Source organism: Amblyraja radiata, chromosome 28, assembly GCF_010909765.2.
Source record: "Amblyraja radiata isolate CabotCenter1 chromosome 28, sAmbRad1.1.pri, whole genome shotgun sequence".
Classification (NCBI taxonomy): Eukaryota; Metazoa; Chordata; class Chondrichthyes; order Rajiformes; family Rajidae; genus Amblyraja; species Amblyraja radiata.
Genome location: NC_045983.1, coordinates 15,141,376 through 15,160,971, shown reverse-complemented (window position 1 = coordinate 15,160,971; position 19,596 = coordinate 15,141,376). Strand labels below are relative to the sequence as shown.

The window sequence follows — 19,596 nt, the reverse complement described above, 5'->3', positions numbered from 1 at the left end:
GAAACGCTGGAGAAACTCAGCGGGTGCAGCAGCATCTAGGGAGCGAAGGAAATAGGCAACGTTTCGGGACGAAACGTTGCCTATTTCCTTCGCTCCATAGATGCTGCTGCACCCGCTGAGTTTCTCTAGCATTTTTGTGTACCTGAGGATTTACTGGCTCGGTTGTGCAGGACTGGCTGTTCAACTTCAAGGCTCCACTCTTAGCACCCATGAGTCTCGATCGAATAGACCAACTCGTAGAGCGACCATCCAGCGGTTGGCAAACAAAGTCAGCCAGGCCCTGTCACACCTCGCCAATTCCTCCCGTGTCTGCTGATGCCTCTCCCGACAGTTCAGTCCCGACCAGGACAACCATTGGGCTCTGACACTGTTTAGACAAGCGACCATTGTTCTATTAGGTATAAGATAGTTATGGATTTAGACTATAATTCTAAATTGCTATAATTCTAAATTGGGGCAAGGCCAACTTTGAGGGTATGAAGATAGACACAAAATGCTGGAGTAACTCAGTGGGACAGGCAGCATATCTGGAGAGAAGGAAGGGGTGATATTTCGGATCGAGACCGTTCTTCAGAGAGTCCAGGGGTCTGTGTGCTGAGCAAACCCCCCCCCCCCCGTCCCCTCCCCCCACGTTACAGCTACTCCATGCAGCTGATGGATTTCACCGCCGATTGGCTGTAGAGCTGGGTGTGGGCTGTAGACCGCATCTTGGCGGTTCCCCGCAGCCGTCTAGCTGCTGCCATGTTTCCTTGTGCCTGCGTGGACAGGAAACAGTTATTTTTAGCCAGGACTCCCTGTGGAGTAGACCCAGACTCAGCCACGTTGCTGCTGCAGGCAGACGCGACTCTCCGCCTCGACTCTGGTCCGCAGCACCTCGTGTTTGCCCGCCTCACTACAAATATTGACCCAGGAACGCCGAGGATAAAGACCAGTACCGCGAGCTGCTCGACTGTGCAAGTCGGGCTCTCTGGTGGAGCAGGTAAGCAAACAGTTTGATTATTGAGCAGGGAGGAGGCAGCCTTCACACTGAGACAGGAGCCCTGATACCGAGAGAGGAGCCCTGAGATTGTGCACAACCCTGACCCTGTACACAACTCTGACACTGGAACAGGAGCCCTGATACAGAGAGACAGCCCTGATACTGGGGCACAACCCTGACCATGTACACAGCGCTGATACGGGCACAGTCCTGATACTGTGCACATTGAGACATGAGCCCTGATACTGGGACAGAAGCCGTGATACTGTGCACAGTCCCAACACTGGCACAGGGGGTCCCGGCACTGGCGCAGGAGCCCTGGCATTGGGACACAGCCCTTCCCATATGCACTGCCAAAAGCCTTCACAATGCAGAGTGAGCAGGGGTAGCTGGAGAAATGAATGTGCCCTCGATTCCTCTCCGATCGGAAGCTTGTCAATCAACTACCAAGATGCCAGCTACCAAGACAGATGTGTACAGCAATTCATTCTTTCCCCGCACAATTAAAGCATGGAATAGTCTTCAAGCTACCGTAGTTACCCAACCAGACGCAACTAAATTTAAGGGAACTCTTCCCCAAGAAACCCCCCCCCCCCTTTTTTTGTTGTTGCTCGTCCACCCTCTGCCTTCTCCAGTTTAAATTCCATTTGGAATATTTTTGAGGACCAAGAGTTCAACATTAACAGGATAAAGTTTAAACTGGAGGTGAAACCTTTATGGTGGGGCAGAGGGATGGGCTAACATTAGAGCGCCCCTTCTCTGGAACACCCACAGCAGTGAGGGGCTAGCAGCTATCAGATGGGAGGAATTCCGTTCCTAGCCTGGGCAGACTCGAGCAGCTGGTTAGGGTTCTGGAAACACTCAGCCAGGATCAGCCAGAGTCAGATGGGCAGTGACCTCTGGTTCGAAGGCTCTGCATATTCTAATCGGCTTGTTCGGGTCTGAACTGGACAAGGCTGAATGTTCATTGCCTCGGCATCAAAATGATTCTACAAACTGGGGTGGTTTTCTCTGGATCGTCAGAGGCCAAGGGAAGACCTGATCAAAGTATGTACAATTAAGAGAGGCTTAGACGGGGTAGACAGCTAATACCTTTATCCCAGGGTGGAAATGTGATGTGGAGAGCATAGGTTTAAGGTGTGAAAGGCGAAGATTACAGGGGAGTTGCTGGGCAAGTTTTTACATAAAGTCGTGGGTGCCTCGATTGTGCCGTGGTGGGAGCAGATATGATAGTGGTGTTTAAGAGGCTTTTAGATAGGCACATGGATATGCAGGGAATGGAGGGATGTGGATGATGTGCGGGCAGAAGAGATTAGTTTAACTTGGCATCATGCTCGGTATGGATATTGTGGGCCGAAGGGCCTGTTCCTGTGCTGTACTGTTCCATGTAAACTCAGGATTGGGGGAGCAGGAGAAGGGAGTTACTGCACTGGAGTAGCCATCAGTGACCAGAATTGGTGTTCTGGCTTGCCTTATGTCAGGTGTCAGAGGTTATGGGGAGAAGGCAGGAGAATGGGGTTAGGAGATAAATAGTTCAGCCATGATTGAAAAGGCAGAGTAGACTTGATGGGCCGAATGGCCTAATTCCACTCCTATTCCTTATGACCTTACGCCACGCCAGCTGGGAGTTCACGGTCCAGCAGTGAAATAAAAACATCGCAGTAATCCAGGAAATGTGTCGAAAACCCTCGGCTTCAACCACCAGGTCCATGTGTAACTCAGCACCACCTAACGTGTTGCCCTGAACTGGCCCAACAAACCCCACAAACGGTTCAGGTCAGCCGGAGTGATAATAAACACTGACCCCCACCAGCGCACACACACGTCCCGCAGAGGGATCATTAAACTTGTTGTCTCAAAGCATCGCGTACCTTCAGTGTTGGGGCTGAACCACCAGAGAGAGTGCAGAGTGACTAATGGGTCCATTGGGAGTGAGAACGGTGGGAGTGAATGGGAAGGGGTCTATGGGGAATGTGGGCAGTGGGAGTGAATGGGAAGGGGTGGGGTCCCTGGGGAATGTGGGCAGTGGGAGTGAATGGGAAGGGGTGGGGTCCCTGGGGAGTGTGGGCAGTGGGAGTGAATGGGAAGGGGTGGGGTCCCTGGGGAGTGTGGGCAGTGGGAGTGAATGGGAAGGGGGGGGGTCCCTGGGGAGTGTGGGCAGTGGGAGTGAATGGGAAGGGGTGGGGTCCCTGGTGAGTGTGGGCAGTGGGAGTGAATGGGAAGGGGTGGAGTCCGTCGGGAGTGTGATCCCTGGTAATAGCCCTTCACCACATGCCAGCAGCAGAGGCATCCACACAGTGGGGATCCCGGTTTAGACCAGCACTACAGAGTGGTGGATATGTGGAAAACACTGCTAGAGGAAGAAAAGGAGGCAGGTAGAATTACAGAGGGTAAAATACACCTGGATGCAACAGGTTTAGAGGGATATGGGTCAAACCTGATCAAGTGGAAATGGTTCAGGAATGCGTCTTGGTTAGCATGGATGAGCTGGGCTGAAGGGCATGTTTCCGTGATGCATGACTCTGATTGACCCTAGCCAGTTCCAGCTCACCCAGGGCAGAAACGGGGCTGCAGGTGATGGATACTTACTGGGGTTAAGGAGTTAAATGCTGAATCATGTTCCCTAGGCTGGACGAGCTGTGGAGGACTGAGGACTAATTGAACTGGCCTGTATGACCGGTGGAATGGGGCCTTGACAGAGGGTCGAGCAATGTCCACTCACTGTGTGCCGTGGGACCAGGCACAGTGCAGGCTGCTATTGATCACCGTCCACCAGAATCTATCACCTCTCACGGGTGGCCCCACAGGCTAACTGTTCCTCCCTCCCTCATCCCCCCCTCCCCCTATCTTCCCCCTATCCCCCCCCCCTCCCCCTTCCCCCCCCCATCCCCCTTCTCCCTCCCCCCCCCCCCCCTCACGTCACAGTTCCCTGAGCCAGGGTGAGTGACCCAACGTTGCTTCTCTTGGTGTGGGTAAACATGACCCCAGAGCTGCAGGTTGGATAAAGGTTTGGCGTTCTCTCGAGGCCCAGCGCTCAATCTTCGATCCCTGAGGCCCCTCTTTGGACCGGTGTGAACACAGTGGAGATGGGGGCAGTGGGGGACCCTTCCCCTGGACTCCCACCCTGGCACCAGGGGCACAATAATCCTCAATGTGCTGGAGGAACTCACCTCTTGGCCAGCTCACAACCCAAAGGCAGCAACATTGACATCTACCATTTTAAGTGTAACCCCCCCCCACCCCCACCCCTTCTCCATTTCCAATGCACCCCCAACCCCGGTGCACGCACATTTCAATACAATGAAATCCTATATTGTCTTCCTGCTGACTGGTTAGCACGCAACAAAAGCTTTTCACCTCGTGGCAATAAACTGTACCGAACTGACTTCTCCCATTCTCCTGCCCCTCTTCCCCCTTCCTGCCCCTCCCCACCTGTCACCTTCCACCCTTATCCTTCCCTCTGGCCTTGTATTTCACTCGTCTTCTCTCCTTTGACACCCTGTTGGCTCCTTTTGAGCTCCAGCCTTTGTCACTTACCCCAACCCATCTGCCAATCCTACCCCCCCCATCTCAACTGTATCCACCTATCGCTTGCCGAGCTTCGTTCTTTCCCCCAAGGGACCCAACACGAAACGTTGTTTGTCCACTTCCTCTTCAGATGCAAAAAAGATGCAGATACAATAAGAAAGCTTTTCGCTTCCCACATGACAATAACAAAACTAAAATAAACAAAAGATGCTGCAAGTAGCTCTGAGTTGCTGAGTTACTCCAACACTTTGTGTTTTGCTCAGGATTCCAACATCTGCAGTAGTTAGTGTCTCCACAATAATCCTCAGTTTAGACGTTAGTTTAGGGCACAAACAGGCCCTTCGGCCCATCAAATCCGCGCCGATCAGGGATCCACACACATTAACATTATCCTACACACACTGGGGATAATTTACAATTAACCTTCATCCCCTTTGATGTCTCGTTTTACACACCTTACACTTCCTTGTCCGTGTCTCCCTCTCCCTTGACTCTCAGTTTGAAGAAGGGTCTCAACTTGAAACGTCACCCATTCAATAGACAATAGACAATAGGTGCAGGAGTAGGTCATTCGGCCCTTCGAGCTTGCACCGCCATTCAATGTGATCATTCCCAATGTAGCCCGTTCCTGCCTTCTCACCATATCCCCTGACTCCACTATTTTTAAGAGCCCTATCTAGCTCTCTCTTGAAAACATCCAGAGAACCTGCCTCCACCACCTTCTGAGGCAGAGAATTCCACAGACTCACCACTCTCTGTGAGAAAAAGTTTTTCCTCATCTCGGTCCTAAATGGCCTACCCCTTATTCTTAAACTGAGGCCCAGGGAACACCGCCACCTGGTGAATCTGTGGAATTCATTGCCACAGAATGCCGTGGAGGCCAAGTCAATTGATATTTTTAAGGCAGAGATAGATTCTTGATTAGTACAGGTGTTAGGGGTTACGGGGAGACTTAATGGGCCAACTTACGGGGAGACTTATGAACCTGCAGAAACCTCCATCCACCAAGACAACGTTGAATCCATTGGCCCTCAGCTTCAGGCTGGGTCATGTTGCCAAGTCTCTGCAGCCTCGAACTTCTGACACGGGGGCAGGTTCAGAGTGCATGACAATGCTGCTTCTCCAGTGAGTGAGAGGTGCTCCTGATTCCCAGTGTGTGGCCCTGCAGCTGTGGGTGAGGTACTCCTGATTCCCAGTGTATTAGTTTAGTGTAGTTTAGAGATACAGCACGGAAACAGGCCCTTCGGCCCACCGAGTCCGGGCCAACCAGCCGTCCCCGCACACTAACACTATCCTACACACATTAGCGACAATTTACAATTTTACCAAAGCCAATTAGCCTACAAACCTGTACATCTGTGGGATGTGGGAGGAAACCGGATATCCTGGAGAAAACCCACGCAGGTCATGGGGAGAACGTACAAACTCTGTACATACAGCACCCATAATCAGGATCGAACCCGGGTCTCTGACGCTGTAAGGCAGCAACTCTACCGCTGTGTCACCCAGGGTGACTGTGACTGTGGGAGAGGGGCTCTGGTTCCCAGTGTGTGTACCTGGACTGTGGGGACCTCACGGCTGGCTTCTGTTCCTCTCCTCAGATCCGAGGCCAAGATGAAGATCCTGACTGTACTGATGTTCCTGGGAGCCATGTCGCTCATTTCCAGTCAAGAGGACTACTTTAGTCCGGTAAGTGGCAACGAGTTGATGTGGTTCTACATTTCTGCCAAGAGGGCATCTGCCCTGTTGTGCCTCCTCATCTCACGGGCTCCATGGTGCTCATGATCGGAGTATCGGAGCAGTCCGCCAACCACACCTTGGGAAGGGGAGGAATCGCGTGTTGGTTTATTATTGTCACCTATACCGAGATATATACATCTTTGCTGTTATCAGGCAACTGAACCATTCTACCAACAACTAGAGAGCTGTCCTGAGCTACTATCTACCTCATTGGGGACCCTCACACTATCTTTGATCAGACTTTCCTGGACACTATCATGCACTAAACGTTATTCACCTTTATCATGCATCTGGACGCTGTGGATGGCTTGATTTCAATCATGTATTGTCTTTCCGCTGACTGGTTAGCATGCAACGAAAGCTTTTCACTGTACATTGGTACACGTGACAATGAACTAAACTAAACTGTGAAAAACTGTACAGTGTTATGTAGTCAAGCATACACAAGAACACTGGTAGTGTAAAGAGGAAAGTACCAGAATGTGGTGCTACTGAGTTACAGCGTAATAGTTAACGAGAAAGTGCAGAGAAAAAATGTGCAAGTGTTGCATTGAGGTAGATCGGAAGATCGGGACTACATTCTGGCTTGTGGAAGATGGTTCAGAAGCACCCTGATAACAGAGGGGAAGAAACTGTTCCTGAATCTGGTGACACTGAGATGCAAACTTTCCAATCGATGCGTAGCGTTTGGGCAACAAATTCAGAAATATTTTTCACACTAAATATATTGCGGATATCTGAAGCTGTCAAAACATTTGCTGAGACATCACACAGCTATAAGGAGAGGTTGGACAAACTTCTGGAACGTCAACAGTTGAGGAGAGACCTGATAGAACGATATAGAATTATGAGCTTAGAAAGGGGAGACAGTCAGAACCTTTTTCCCAGGATGGAAATGCCACAGTGTTGAGGAAACAGCTTTAAGGTGAGAGGGTCAAAGTTTAAAGGAGATGTGTGGGGGGTGACTGGAACACACTGCCAGGGGTGGTGGTGGAAGCAGATATGACAGACGGGTTTAAGAGGGTTTTAGACGGGCACATGGATTTGCCGGGAATGGAGGTGATATGGATTACGAACAAGCAGATGAGATTAGTTCATCTTGGCATCGTGTTTGGCACAGTCACTCTGGGCTGAAGGGCCTGTTCCTGTGCTGTACTGGTCTATGTTCTACCTGTTTGCAGGAGCCGTTTGTGGATGAAAGCCAGGTCGTGGATTTGGTCGAGGAGGAGGTGGAGGAGGAGGAGATCCTGGGAACGCCAGTGCAGAGACTTGCCTATTCAGTCTCGGAGTTTGGCTACGACCTTTATCGGCTGATGGCCAGCAAGGATCCCAGTGCCAACGTCTTCCTGTCTCCCCTCAGTGTGGCTGCTAGTCTCTCTGCACTCTCGCTCGGTGAGGGGGGGGGGGGTTGGGGTTGGGGTTGGGGTGGGGGTGGGGGGGGGGGGGGGTGGGGAGCTGCATGAGGGGGCTCCTGAACGCTAAGGAATAGAGTCCTAACCTGACCACCCCTCTCCCTACAGCTCAGGCCCTCAAGTCCTGGCAGCAGCCTCGTAAATCCTCTCTGCACCCGTTACAGTTTAATGACATCCTTCCTAGAGCAGGGTGACCAAAACTGAGCACAATACTCCAACTGCATCCTCACCATTGCCTTGCACAACTGTAACTTAACAACCCAGCTTCTGTACTCGGTTGCGACTGATGAAGGCCAATGTGGAAAAAGCTTTCTTCACCACCTTGTCTTCCTGCCACACCAGGGGCAGCACAGTGGTGCAGCGGTAGATCTGCTACCTCACAGCGCCAGAGACCCGGGATCGATCCTGACCATGGGTGCTGTCTGTACGGAGTTTGCATGTTCTCCCTGTGACTGCGTGGGTTTTCTTCGGGTGATCTGGTTTCCTCCCATACTCCAAAGACATAGAGGATTGTAGGTGAATCGGTTTTGGTAACAAATGTAAATTGCCCCTACTGTGTAGGATAGCGTTAGCGTGCGGGATCGCTGGGTGGTGCGGACCAGGTGGGCCGAAGGGCCTATATCTGCGCTGTATCTCTCTAAACCACTTTTAGGGAACTATGTACCTGCATTCCTGCATCACTCTGCTGTCCAACGCTCCCCAGACCCCCTACAGTTCACTGTGAAGATCTTGCCCTGGTTTGACTTACCAAAATGGACTTGCATTGATCTGAATTGAACTTCAGGTCTAACTCCTGGAACCCCCTCCTCAAGAGCACAGTGGTGACATCTTCACCAGAAGCAGTTGCAGACGGTGGCTCACCCCATCCTCTCTGGGGCAGTCAGGGATGGGATGTGGATGCTGGCTGCATCCTTTGCTGCACCCACTCCTCTGCTGTTCCCAGTGGAACAGGCAGCGTTGACCAAGGCTGTGTCTGAGGGAGAGAGTACCACGTCCTGCTTCAGCCCTCCCACCCACAGCACTGGGGGGCCCGAGAGGAGGCATTCACGTCAGTGTGATGCGGGGCACTTACATCTGGTCCCCGTTAACCTGTTCTTTGTTCTTTATTAAGGTGCCACATCCACAAACAAGGACATTCTGCAGAGAATCCTGAACTACAACTCACTGCAGGACCTGGATGTGCACAGTGCGTTCAAGGACCTGCTGACTGAAATCAGCATGCAGCCCAAACAATTCAAAACAGTCTCGCGCATATACGCCAAGAAAAGTAAGCAAATAATGCCCACAGTTCTTGACCGTGAAATTAATTTGAGCTTTGTGCGTGTGTGTCTGTGTGAGAAAGGGAGAGACTGTGTGCATGCGTGTCCGAGTGTGTGTGTGTGTGTGTGTGTGTGTGTGTGTGTGTGTGTGTGTGTGTGTGTGTGTGTGTGTGTGTGTGTGTGTCTGTGTGTGTGTGTGTGTGTGTGTGTGTGTGTGTGTGTGTGTGTGTGTGTGTGTGGTGTGTGTGTGTGTGTCTGTGTGTGTGTGTGTCTGTGTGTGTGTGTGTGTGTGTGTGTGTGTGTCTGTGTGTGTGTGTGTGTGTGTGTGTGTGTGTGTGTGTGTGTCTGTGTGTGTGTGTGTGTCTGTGTGTGTGTGTGTGTGTGTGTGTGTGTGTGTGTGTGTGTCTGTGTGTGTGTGTGTGTGTGTGTGTGTGTGTCTGTGTGTGTGTGTGTGTCTGTGTGTGTGTGTGTGTGTGTGTGTGTGTGTGTGTGTGTGTGTCTGTGTGTGTGTGTGTGTGTGTGTGTGTGTGTCTGTGTGTGTGTGTGTGTGTGTGTGTGTGTGTGTGTGTGTGTGTCTGTGTGTGTGTGTGTGTGTGTGTGTGTGTGTGTGTGTGTCATGTATTTTGTGCATGTGCATCTGTCTATGTGAGTGTGTGAGGGTGTGTCTCTGTGTAAGCAAGGGAGTCTGTGTGTGTGAGTGTGCGTATAGGTGTGTGTGTGATTGAGTGCATACATGTGGGTGTGAATTTGTGTGAGGGTGTGTGTGTGAGCGTGTGTGTTTAAGAGTGCATGTGTATGACTGTATGTGTGTGTGTGTGTGACTGTATGTGTGTGTGTATGACTGTGTATGTGTGTGTATGACTGTGTATGTGTGTGTATGACTGTGTATGTGTGTGTATGACTGTGTATGTGTGTGTATGACTGTGTATGTGTGTGTATGACTGTGTATGTGTGTGTATGACTGTGTGTGTGTGTGTGTGACTGTATGTGTGTGTGTATGACTGTGTATGTGTGTGTATGAATGTGTATGTGTGTGTATGACTGTGTATGTGTGTGTATGACTGTATGTGAGTGTGTATGACTGTATGTGTGTGTGTATGACAGTAGGTATGTGCGTGGTCGGAGCCAGTGAGTGAGTGAGAGTGGTCAGTGATGGAGGGTGCTCCCACACTAACACTGTCTGCCTTGGGCCAGGGCTGAAGGTACAGCAGGCCTTTGTGAACCAGGTCGCCCAGTATTATGGATCGCGGCCCAAACTCGTCGCCAACAACATGCAGCGGGAGCTGAGCAACATGAACCAGTGGCTGAAGATCCAGACGGGAGGGAAGATCAGCCAGGCTGTCCGCAGCCTCCCTGCCAGGCTCAGTCTGCTGCTGCTCAGTGCAGCCCACTACCAGGGTGAGAGGGGCCATGTGTGGGAGGGGTGGGGAGAGGGACCGGGGGGGGGCGGGGGCGGTGGGGGGGGGGGGGGGGGGGGGGGGGGGGGGGGGGGGGGAGGAGCAAGGGCACAGGGGTGGGTGGTAGGGGGGGGGGGGGCGGTGGCCGGCTTGAGGGGCCGAGCATGGACGAGGAGAGTCATCTTGGTGAATCTCTGGGATTCTCTGCCACAGAAGGTAGTTGAGGCCAGTTCATTGATAATATTTAAGAGGGAGTTAGATGTGGCCCTTGTGGCTAAAGGGATTAGGGGGTATGGAGAGAAGGCAGGTACAGGATACTGAGTTGGATGATCAGCCATGATCATATTGAATGGCTGTGCAGGCTCGAAGGGCCGAATGGCCTACTCCTGCACCTATTTTCTATGTTTCTATGTTGAGTCTGAAGAAGGGTCCAGACCCAAAACATCCCCTATACATGTCCTCCAGAGATGCTGCCTGACCCGCTGAGTTACTCCAGTTCCTTTTGTTTTACTCAAGATTCCAGCATTGTGGCCTCTTGTCTCTCCTTATAGCTAACAGCCTCCAATCCAGGCAGCATGCTGGTAAACCCCTTCTGTATCCTCTCCAAAGCCTCCACATCCTTCCTGTAATGGAGCATCCAGAACCGCACACTATATATAAAACGTCCTGTAATGAAGTTGGATAATAAAGTCCTCTAAAGCTGCAACATGACTTCCTGACTCTTCTACTCGATGCCAGGACTAATGTTAAGCGTACCATACACCTCTTCACCACTCCATCTACTTGATGCCACTTTCATGGTGATGGGGGTTTAGCCCCTCTGCACATCAATGTTGTTAAGGGTCTTACCATTAACTATATACTTTCCCCTTACATTTGACCTCCCAGCGTGCAACACCTCACACTTGCTTGGATTAAACGCCACCTGCCATCCAGTTCTGCAGCTGATCTATGTCCAACATTGGAGTCCTTCATCACTGTCCACTATTCCACTAAACTTGGTGTCATCTACAAACTGACTGGCCAAGCCATCTACATTTAAGATAAGACACAGAACTCTGCAGTAACACAGGGGGACAGGCAGCAACTCTGGAGAGAAGGAATGGGTGACGTTTCGGGTCGAGACCCTTCTTCACATTCCGTCTACATTTTTGTCTATTTATATATCGAAAACAACAGAGGTCCCAACACTGGTCAGAGACCTCCATCAGGGTAGCGTCATTCCACCACAAGGCTGTGTCTACTGTCAGTGTCAGACTCTCTATGTGGAGTGGTCCCACACTCCCAGCCAGTGCTCATCACTGTTGTTCCATTCCAGGGAGGCTCGTGACCAAATTCAACGCTGCCAACACGATGGAGAAGTCATTCCAGTTGGAATACGGGCAGGAGGTGAACGTTCCCATGATGAGCAGCCTGCACTACCCGCTGCGATACGGCTACGATTCCGAGCTGAACTGCAAGGTACCGGTTCTGGCCAATCCCCCTGTTCAGCCCCCGGGTCACTCAAACCACTCGCTGTGGGGTGGGGGGGGGGGGGGGGGGGGTGAGTGAGGGGCGGTGAGGGAGTTGAGGGAGGGGCAGTGAGGGAAGGGGGCGAGAGATGGGGGTGGGGGTGAGGTAGAGGCAGTTGGGGGGGGGTGAGAGAGGGGGGTGAGGAAGTGGCTTTGAGGGGGAGGGGTAAGGGTGAGGGGGTGGGGGGGATGAGGGGCAGTGAGGGAGGGGCGGTGAGGGAGTGGGGTGAGGTAGAGGGGGTGAGGGATTCACCTGTCGGTTGTCCTCCAGATTGGCCTGTTTCGCTACATGGGGGACATCAGCCTCCTGATCTTCCTGCCCAGCGGCCTTGGGCAAAACATGAGCGCCATCGAAGAGAGTCTGACCCCTGTGTTCGTGTATGACCTGGTCAGTCAGCTGCATCTGGCCAAAGCCAGCGTCTCCCTCCCCAAGCTGAAGGTTACCACCAAGCTGGAGCTAATGGAGGTGCTGGGTGAAATGAGTAAGTGTGGCAGGTTCACCCCGCCCCCCCCGCCCTGTGACTGTCACCCCTTCTCCACTCTCCATCACTCCTCCAGTGATCCACCCCACCAGCCCACTCCCTGTGTAAGCACAGCAACAGGCCCTTCGGCCCACAGCGTCCGTTCTGAACACAATGCCAAGTTAAACTAATCTCCTCTGTCTGCACATAAGCCATATCCCTCCAATACCTGCATATCCATGTGCCGCTTCATAAACATATTGTATCTGCCTCCACCACCACCCCTGGCAGTGTGTTCCAGGCATCCCCTACCCACAAAAACCTGCCCCACACATCTCCTTTAACCTGTTCAGTTGTAGCAAAGTTTAATGAGACTGGTTGCACTTTACTCTGGAGTGTCTGGTTCTGAGGGGAGACCTGATAGCGGTTTACTACATGGTGAGAGGCGTAGACATGGTAGACAGTCAGAGCAGTTTTCCCATGTGGAAATGTCAAAGACTGGAGGGCATAGCATCAAATATTCCCTGGGGCAGCCGGGACGGGATCGGACCCTTGGGCAGGCGCTGGGACACTGGGGGAGGGGGCACTGGGGGAGTGGACACTGGGGGAGTGGACACTGGGGAAGGGACACTGGGGGAGTGGACACTGGGGCACTGGGGGTGTGGACACTGGGGAAGGGTCACTGGGGGAGTGGACACTGGGGCACTGGGGGAGGGGTCACTGGGACTGGGGAGGGGTCACTGGGGAAGGGACACTGGGGGAGTGGACACTGGGGCACTGGGGGAGTGGACACTGGGGGAGGGGTCACTGGGGGAGTGGACACTGGGGGAGGGGGCACTGGGACAGGGGCACTGGGGAGTGGACACTGGGGGAGTGAACGGGCACTGGGACAGGGACACTGGGGGAGTGGGCACTGGGACAGGGACACTGGCTGGACCTGAGGCCACTGTGTTTGCTTTGAGCAGATCTGAAGCCGCTCTACTCTGCGACGCAGCTGGGGAAGTTGAGCAACAGCCCGGCCTCCATCTCCAGTGTTACCCACGTGGCCTCGCTGACACTTGCGGAGGGCGGCCAGGAGGAGGCAGCGCCACCGCTCCCCAACAGCCCCCAGTTCAACCTCCATTTCCTTGTCAACCGGCCCTTCCTGATGCTGCTGTACGACAACCCCAGCGGCTCTCTGCTGCACATCGCCAGGGTGATGGACCCCAGGACCCTGGGCCAGGGGCGGCAGTGAGGCATGGACACTGGGCCCCACAGGATGCTCCCCCACCCTGTACCACATTGACCCAGGACTGGCCCTGCTCACACTGACCCAGGATTGGCCCTGCTCACACTCTCCACCAACCCAGGACTGCCACGGCCCTCTCTTCACTAGCATGACTCTCATGACTGGCACAGTTGTCATGCTCCACTAACCCAGGCTAGGACTGGCACTGTCCACACTGACCACTAACCCAGGCCAGGACTGGCACTGACCACTAACCCAGGCTAGGACTGGCACTGCCCCCACTGTCCACTAACCCAGGCTAGGACTGGCACTGCCCCCACTGTCCACTAACCCAGGCTAGGACTGGCACTGCCCCCACTGTCCACTAACCCAGGCCAGGACTGGCACTGACCACTAACCCAGGCTAGGACTGGCACTGCCCACACTGTCCACTAACCCAGGCTAGGCCTGGACCAGCCCACACTGACCTCTGGCCCTTGTGGGCAGGGGCAGAGTTGACCCATGGGCGAGCCACTGGCACAGGCGTGTGAGGCAGAGTCCATAATTGTCATGAACAAACGCTGACGTTCTGGAAATAAAGGTCAAACAAACACCTCCGCACAGTCAATTCCTTTCAACCTTGTTGTTGGCCGCGACTTTCCAGCCGGAGACGGGGTTGGGGAGCCGTTCCACCAACCCGCGTGTGTGTGTCTAGACGGCGTGCGCCTAGACGGTGTGTCTGGACAGTGTGTTGCCGAATGGTGTGTGTCTACAGTGTGTGTCTGGACAGTGAGCTTCCAGATGGCTTCCCTTCCCTTGGTGACCCTATGGCCCCAGGTACAGTTCATTCAAGACATGTCCACTCTGCTGAGTTGACAGTGCCGGCGGTGTCATCCTCGGGGGGGTTTGTCAATTTCAAGCTCAGCGCGGCCAGGTCGCGGTGAAGAGGTTGGGATCTCAGATCTACCGCCCATACGTTTCACCGGCATACGTCTCCCGTGTGTCTGCAGCCTCCATGTGGCCGGTACCGTGCTCGGACCACCGTGCACATCCGTGTCCGTGTACCGCCACTAGGATAACCCGGGGGTTAGTGATTCTGGGAACGGGCAGTCAGACAGACACGGGGTAGACGGAGGGACCAGCAGCTCGAGTGGTCCCAGGTCCAGGTGCTGCTCCCAAATGATGGCTCCTCCGTCACAGATCCTGACCTTCCGCCCGAGACGACCACATCCTCCTCCTCCGCCTCCGCCTCCGCCTCCTCCCTCCTCCCTCCTCCTCCCCCCCCCCCCCCTCTTCTGAAGAAACATCCGTGTTGGATATCCCGGGACAGGGATCTCACCGTGACCACAGGCTCTGTATTAGCCCTGGCTGGGACACCACGGCAGCACAGATAGAAGACCAGCGTTTAATTTGAGAATTTTTGATCTGAATTTTTGTAAATATGTAAATGAAGATGCTGCATTTGTTGTAAATAGCTGAATAGTCCTGTTTTATTTAGTGGGTCAGGCAGAGAGTGAAGCGCCCTCTACAATGCCCCATCACACACACTCCCCCAGGGTCAGGCTTAGAGTGACCTCTACACCACCCCTTTAAACATTCACAGGGCTGTAGCTAATCGGGAGCACCTGCCTCCAATCAATGACTGTGTGTGAGATGATTGGAGCTGAGAGAGTTTCTCTTTTCCATCGTCTTTACTGCTGGAAAGACAAGAAATGGCTCTCATTACGGGAAAGATCGGCACATTAGGTGTCTGTGCAAATTGAAATGACTGGCGAGGCTGGAAGATTGCCGGGTTGGGGCTGTAGGTTGATAGGGAGTTTGTAGCTTTCAATCCTAACATGTATTAAATGAAGCATCTAAGAAGGAACTGCAGATGCTGGAAAATCGAAGGTAGACAAAAGTGCTGGAGGAACTCAGCGGGTGCAGCAGCATCTATGGAGCGAAGGAAATGGGCAACATTTCGGGCCGAAACCCTTCTTCAGACCGAACTGTGAAATGAAGCAGGTACACAAAATTGCTGGGGAAACTCAGCGGGTGCAGCAGCATCTATGGAGCGAAGGAAATAGGCGACGTTTCGGGCCGAAACCCTTCTTGCAGCAGTTAGGCAGGTACAACATTTAAAAGCACATATGGACAGGTACGCGGACAGGAAAGATTCGACTCGCTTGGGGGCAGTATGGACGAGTTGGATCAAAGGGGCCGTTTCCATGCTGCGTGACTCCAGGACTCTCACTCCACCTGTCTGGTCATAGGTCCTGTTCAAGAAGGAACTGCAGATGCCGGAAAATCGAAGGTAGACAAAAGTGCTGGAGAAACTCAGCGGGTGCGGCAGCATCTATGGAGCGAAGGAAATAGGCAACGTTTCGGCACGAAACGTTGCCTATTTCCTTCGCTCCATAGATGCTGCCGCGCCCGCTGAGTTTCTCCAGCACTTTTGTCTGGCCAAAGTCCTTCTGTCTTGAAGGCAGCAGAATCAGTCTGCATTCAGTACGAGAGCCAGGAAGTCATGCTGCAGCATCATGTGTCTTTGGTTAGGCTGCATTTTGAGTATCGTTTGTGGTCCTGGTCACCCCATAACAGTGAGGATGTGGAGGCTTTGGAGAGGGTGCAAAGGTGGTTTACCAGAACGCTGCCAGAATGAGGAGGTATTAGCTACAAGGCGAGGCTGGATAAAATTGGATTGTTTGTAACACTGGAGGTTGGGGGAGGAGGGGAGGGACCTGATAAAAGTTTATAAACTAATGAAGGGATAGATAGGCCAGGCAGTCAGAACCGTTCTCCCAAAGTAGAAATGTCAAAGACTAAAGGTACATAAAATTGCTGGGGAAACTCAGCGGGTACAGCAGCATCTATGGAGCGAAGGAAATAGGCGACGTTTCGGGCCGAAACCCTTCTTCAGACTCCAATGTCAAAGACTAGGTGAGAGGAGCAAAGTTTGAATGAGATATGTTGGGCAGACTTTTTAAACAGAGGGTTGTGGGTGCCCGGAACATGCTGCTAGGGTGGTGTTGGGGAGAGATATGTTAGTGATGTTTAAGAAGCTCTTGGCTAGGCACATGGACTCGGAGTGATATATGGATTATGAGCAGACAGAGAATAGTTTAACTTGGCATCATGGTTTGCACAGATATTGTGGGCCGAAGGGCCTGTTCCTGTGTTGTGCTCTTCCATGTTAACTGCAGGCCAGTGAGTCTTGCGTCAGGTTCAGGGAGGTTATTGGAAATAAAATCCTGAGGCACAGGATTAATCTACACTGGGGGACAATAGACAATAGGTGCAGGAACAGGCCATTCGGCCCATTCGAGTCAGCACCGCCATTCAATGTTATCATGACTGATCATCCCCAATCAGTACCCCATTTCTGCCTTCCCCCCATATCCCCTGACTCCGCTATTTTTAAGAGCCCTATCTAGCTCTCTCTTGAAAGCATCCAGAGAACCTGCCTCCACCACCCTCTGAGGCAGAGAATTCCACAGACTTCATCAACATGATTGGTTAGGGAGAGATCTGGGCAATTAAATTGAATTTTTTGAGGAGGTGAAAAATACATTGATGAGGACAGTGTGGGTGAGGCAGTCAATGTGGACTTCACTGAGCGCTTTGACAAGCTTTCACGTGGGAGATTTGTGCAAGGGGTTGGAGCCCAGGGTACTGAGGGCAGGTTGTGGTGGCAGGAGGCACAGGGTGGTGGTGGTGGAGGGTTGTCTGTGACTAGAGGGCTGTGACATGTGGTGCACCACAGGGATTGGTGTGGGACCCTTCCATCCACGTTAATGACTGAAGAAAGACACAAAATGTTGGAGTAACTCAGTGGGTCAGGCAGCATCTCTGGAGAAAAGGAATAGGTGACGCTTCGGGTTGAGACCCTTCTTCAGACTGAGAGTCAGGGGAGAGGGAAACGAGAAATATGAAAAGATACATCGAACAAATGAATGAATGATATGCAAAAAGCAACAATGATCAAGGATATGTTGAGCCCACAATGGTCCATTGTTGGCTGTAGGGAAGGTGATTAGTTATTTTGCAGGTGATGTAAAAAGTGGTGGTAGTGAGGATAGGAGGTGTGTGAGGCAAGTTTATTACATAGATGGTGCCTGGGACACGCTGCCAGGGGCAGTGGTAGAGGCAGGTACAATAGTGACATTGAAGAGACTTTTGGCCAGGGATGTGGATTATGTACAAGGCAAGTAATAGTTGGTCTTGGCATCATGTTAGGCATAGACATTGTGCCTGATCCTGCGCTGTACTATTCACTATTTTATGCATCACCTTTACAATGGATTGTTTAGGTAAGGGGATCAAACTGTGCACAGTATTTCAGGTGAGACTGGGATTCAAGCCTCAGAATTAAAGGGCATTCCATTAGAAAGGAGGTGAGGAGGAACTTCTTTAGTCAGAGGGTAGTCCATCTGTGGAACTCATTGCCACAGAGGGCTGTGGAGGCCAAGTCGGTGGATATTTTTAAGGCAGAGATGGACAAATTCTTGATTAGAACAGGTGTCAAGGGTTATGGGGAGAAATGGAATTAGGAGGCCTAGTTTTCTCTCCCCTGGCTCTCAGTCTGAAGAAGAGTCTCGACCAAAACGTCACCCATTCCTTCTCTCCAGAGATGCCGCCTGACCTGCTAAGTTGCTCCAGCATTTAGTTTGGTGTCTAAAACCCAGTTTCACTCGCTCACTGTGGCCATAGTTTCACCTCTCCCACCTTCAGACGTCCAGGGCTGCGGCTGTAACCCTGAGGCAGGTTTGAAGGTGAGCAGCAAGGTGTCAGATACGGCGGCAGAGGGATCCGGTGTGGCAGACATTGGCTGTGGGTCGGAGGATGTGGGGAAAGTATAAACAGGAGGAGAGCAGCTTGAGTAAATGATTGTCACAGAGTATATGACTGGCCATTAATCACGGGGAACAGACAGAGTGGAGATTCTGAATTATGATGGGTGTTTGCAACAGAAAGCACTAAAAGCATTCCAATCATTCTTGCTAATCAGGGGCTGCGGAGAGGGAGGAGGTGAAAGCGATCCCCATCACTGAGGGAGGCAGAGCAGGATTTCACAACGTGACAGATTTGCTTGATGTCTTTGAGAGTTTGTAATGGGGAACCCGTGGACGTGATGTACTTGGGTTTGCAGTAGGTATAGGATGAGGTACCACATCATGAAAATCACAGCATAAGGTTAAATGTCTGATGGTTGTGTGGAAAGTATTGGCCTGAATCTGGCATTGGTGAACTGGCAGGAAACAGTCGGGATAAAATAAATGGATCATTTTCCAATTGGCAATCAGTGCCCTGGGGATCAGTGTCAGAGCCACAGCTATTTCCAATCCACATTAATGACTTGGACAAAAGACTGGGATCAGGAAGCACAGGTTGGTGATGGTTGGTCATCTAGATGTGATTGTGTGGAGGGTTAGAAAGAGAGGCTCAGTCTGAGCAAGGTGTTGGCAGATGGAGCTTAAAGTGGTGAAAGGTGATGGATCTGCTGGGTTTTTTTAGGGTGGATAAAGGGGATCAGCAGATGTAATGTACTTGGATTTCTAGGTTTGGATGAGCTACAACAGGGTGGCACAGCGGTAGAGTTGCAGCCTTACAGCGCCAAAGACTTGGGTTCGATGCTGCCTGTGCGGAGTTTGCATGTTCTCCCCGTAACCTGCATGGGTTTTCTCCGGGATCTCCGGTTTCCTCCCACACTCCAAAGACGTGTAGGTTAGTTGGCTTAGTATAAATGTAAATTGTCCCCAGTGTGTGTCGGATAGTGTTAGTGTGTGGGAATCGCTGGTCTCGATGGGCTGAAGGGCCTGTTTACGCGCAGTATCTCCACACTAACACTATACTAAAGAACATAGCAGCACAAGGTAAGAGTACGCTTTAGAAGGAAGTGAAATATTGGAATGGAGTGAGACTACTAGACATTGTGGTGGAGAGGGATCTGGGGTGCCAGGGTACAAAACACTACGGTTTGGTGTGAGGTTTGGGTTAGGGAGAGTAATGGAACAGTGGCCTCGATATCAAGGGGTACAGCGATCAAACGTGGTCGTGTTACACCGTGCGGCGGAGACTGAGCCCAGAGTGAGGCGGGCAGATCGGTCTCTGTATTTAAGGAAG

The 19,596-nt window shown here is 52.1% G+C and overlaps 1 protein-coding gene across 1 annotated transcript; it reads left to right on the top strand.

The window, feature by feature from the left end:
* Positions 1-751: 751 nt before the first annotated feature.
* On the top strand, positions 752-14,109 carry LOC116988886 (pigment epithelium-derived factor-like). Its single transcript, XM_033045889.1, has 8 exons — positions 752-979; positions 6,109-6,196; positions 7,429-7,639; positions 8,771-8,926; positions 10,113-10,316; positions 11,634-11,776; positions 12,098-12,308; positions 13,253-14,109. Exons 2-8 carry the CDS (start codon positions 6,122-6,124, stop codon positions 13,519-13,521), a joined length of 1,269 nt encoding a protein of 422 aa, XP_032901780.1. The 5' UTR covers positions 752-979; positions 6,109-6,121; the 3' UTR covers positions 13,522-14,109.
* Positions 14,110-19,596: the final 5,487 nt, after the last annotated feature.

Excerpts from the sequence above, each read along its gene's own strand:
- LOC116988886 (XM_033045889.1), top strand. The coding sequence starts at position 6,122 with ATGAAGATCCTGACTGTACTGATGTTCCTGGGAGCCATGTCGCTCATT. Across the intron at positions 10,317-11,633 it reads CAGTGCAGCCCACTACCAGG|GGAGGCTCGTGACCAAATTC; the intron begins GTGAGAGGGGCC and ends GTTCCATTCCAG. Across the intron at positions 12,309-13,252 it reads GGAGGTGCTGGGTGAAATGA|ATCTGAAGCCGCTCTACTCT; the intron begins GTAAGTGTGGCA and ends TGCTTTGAGCAG.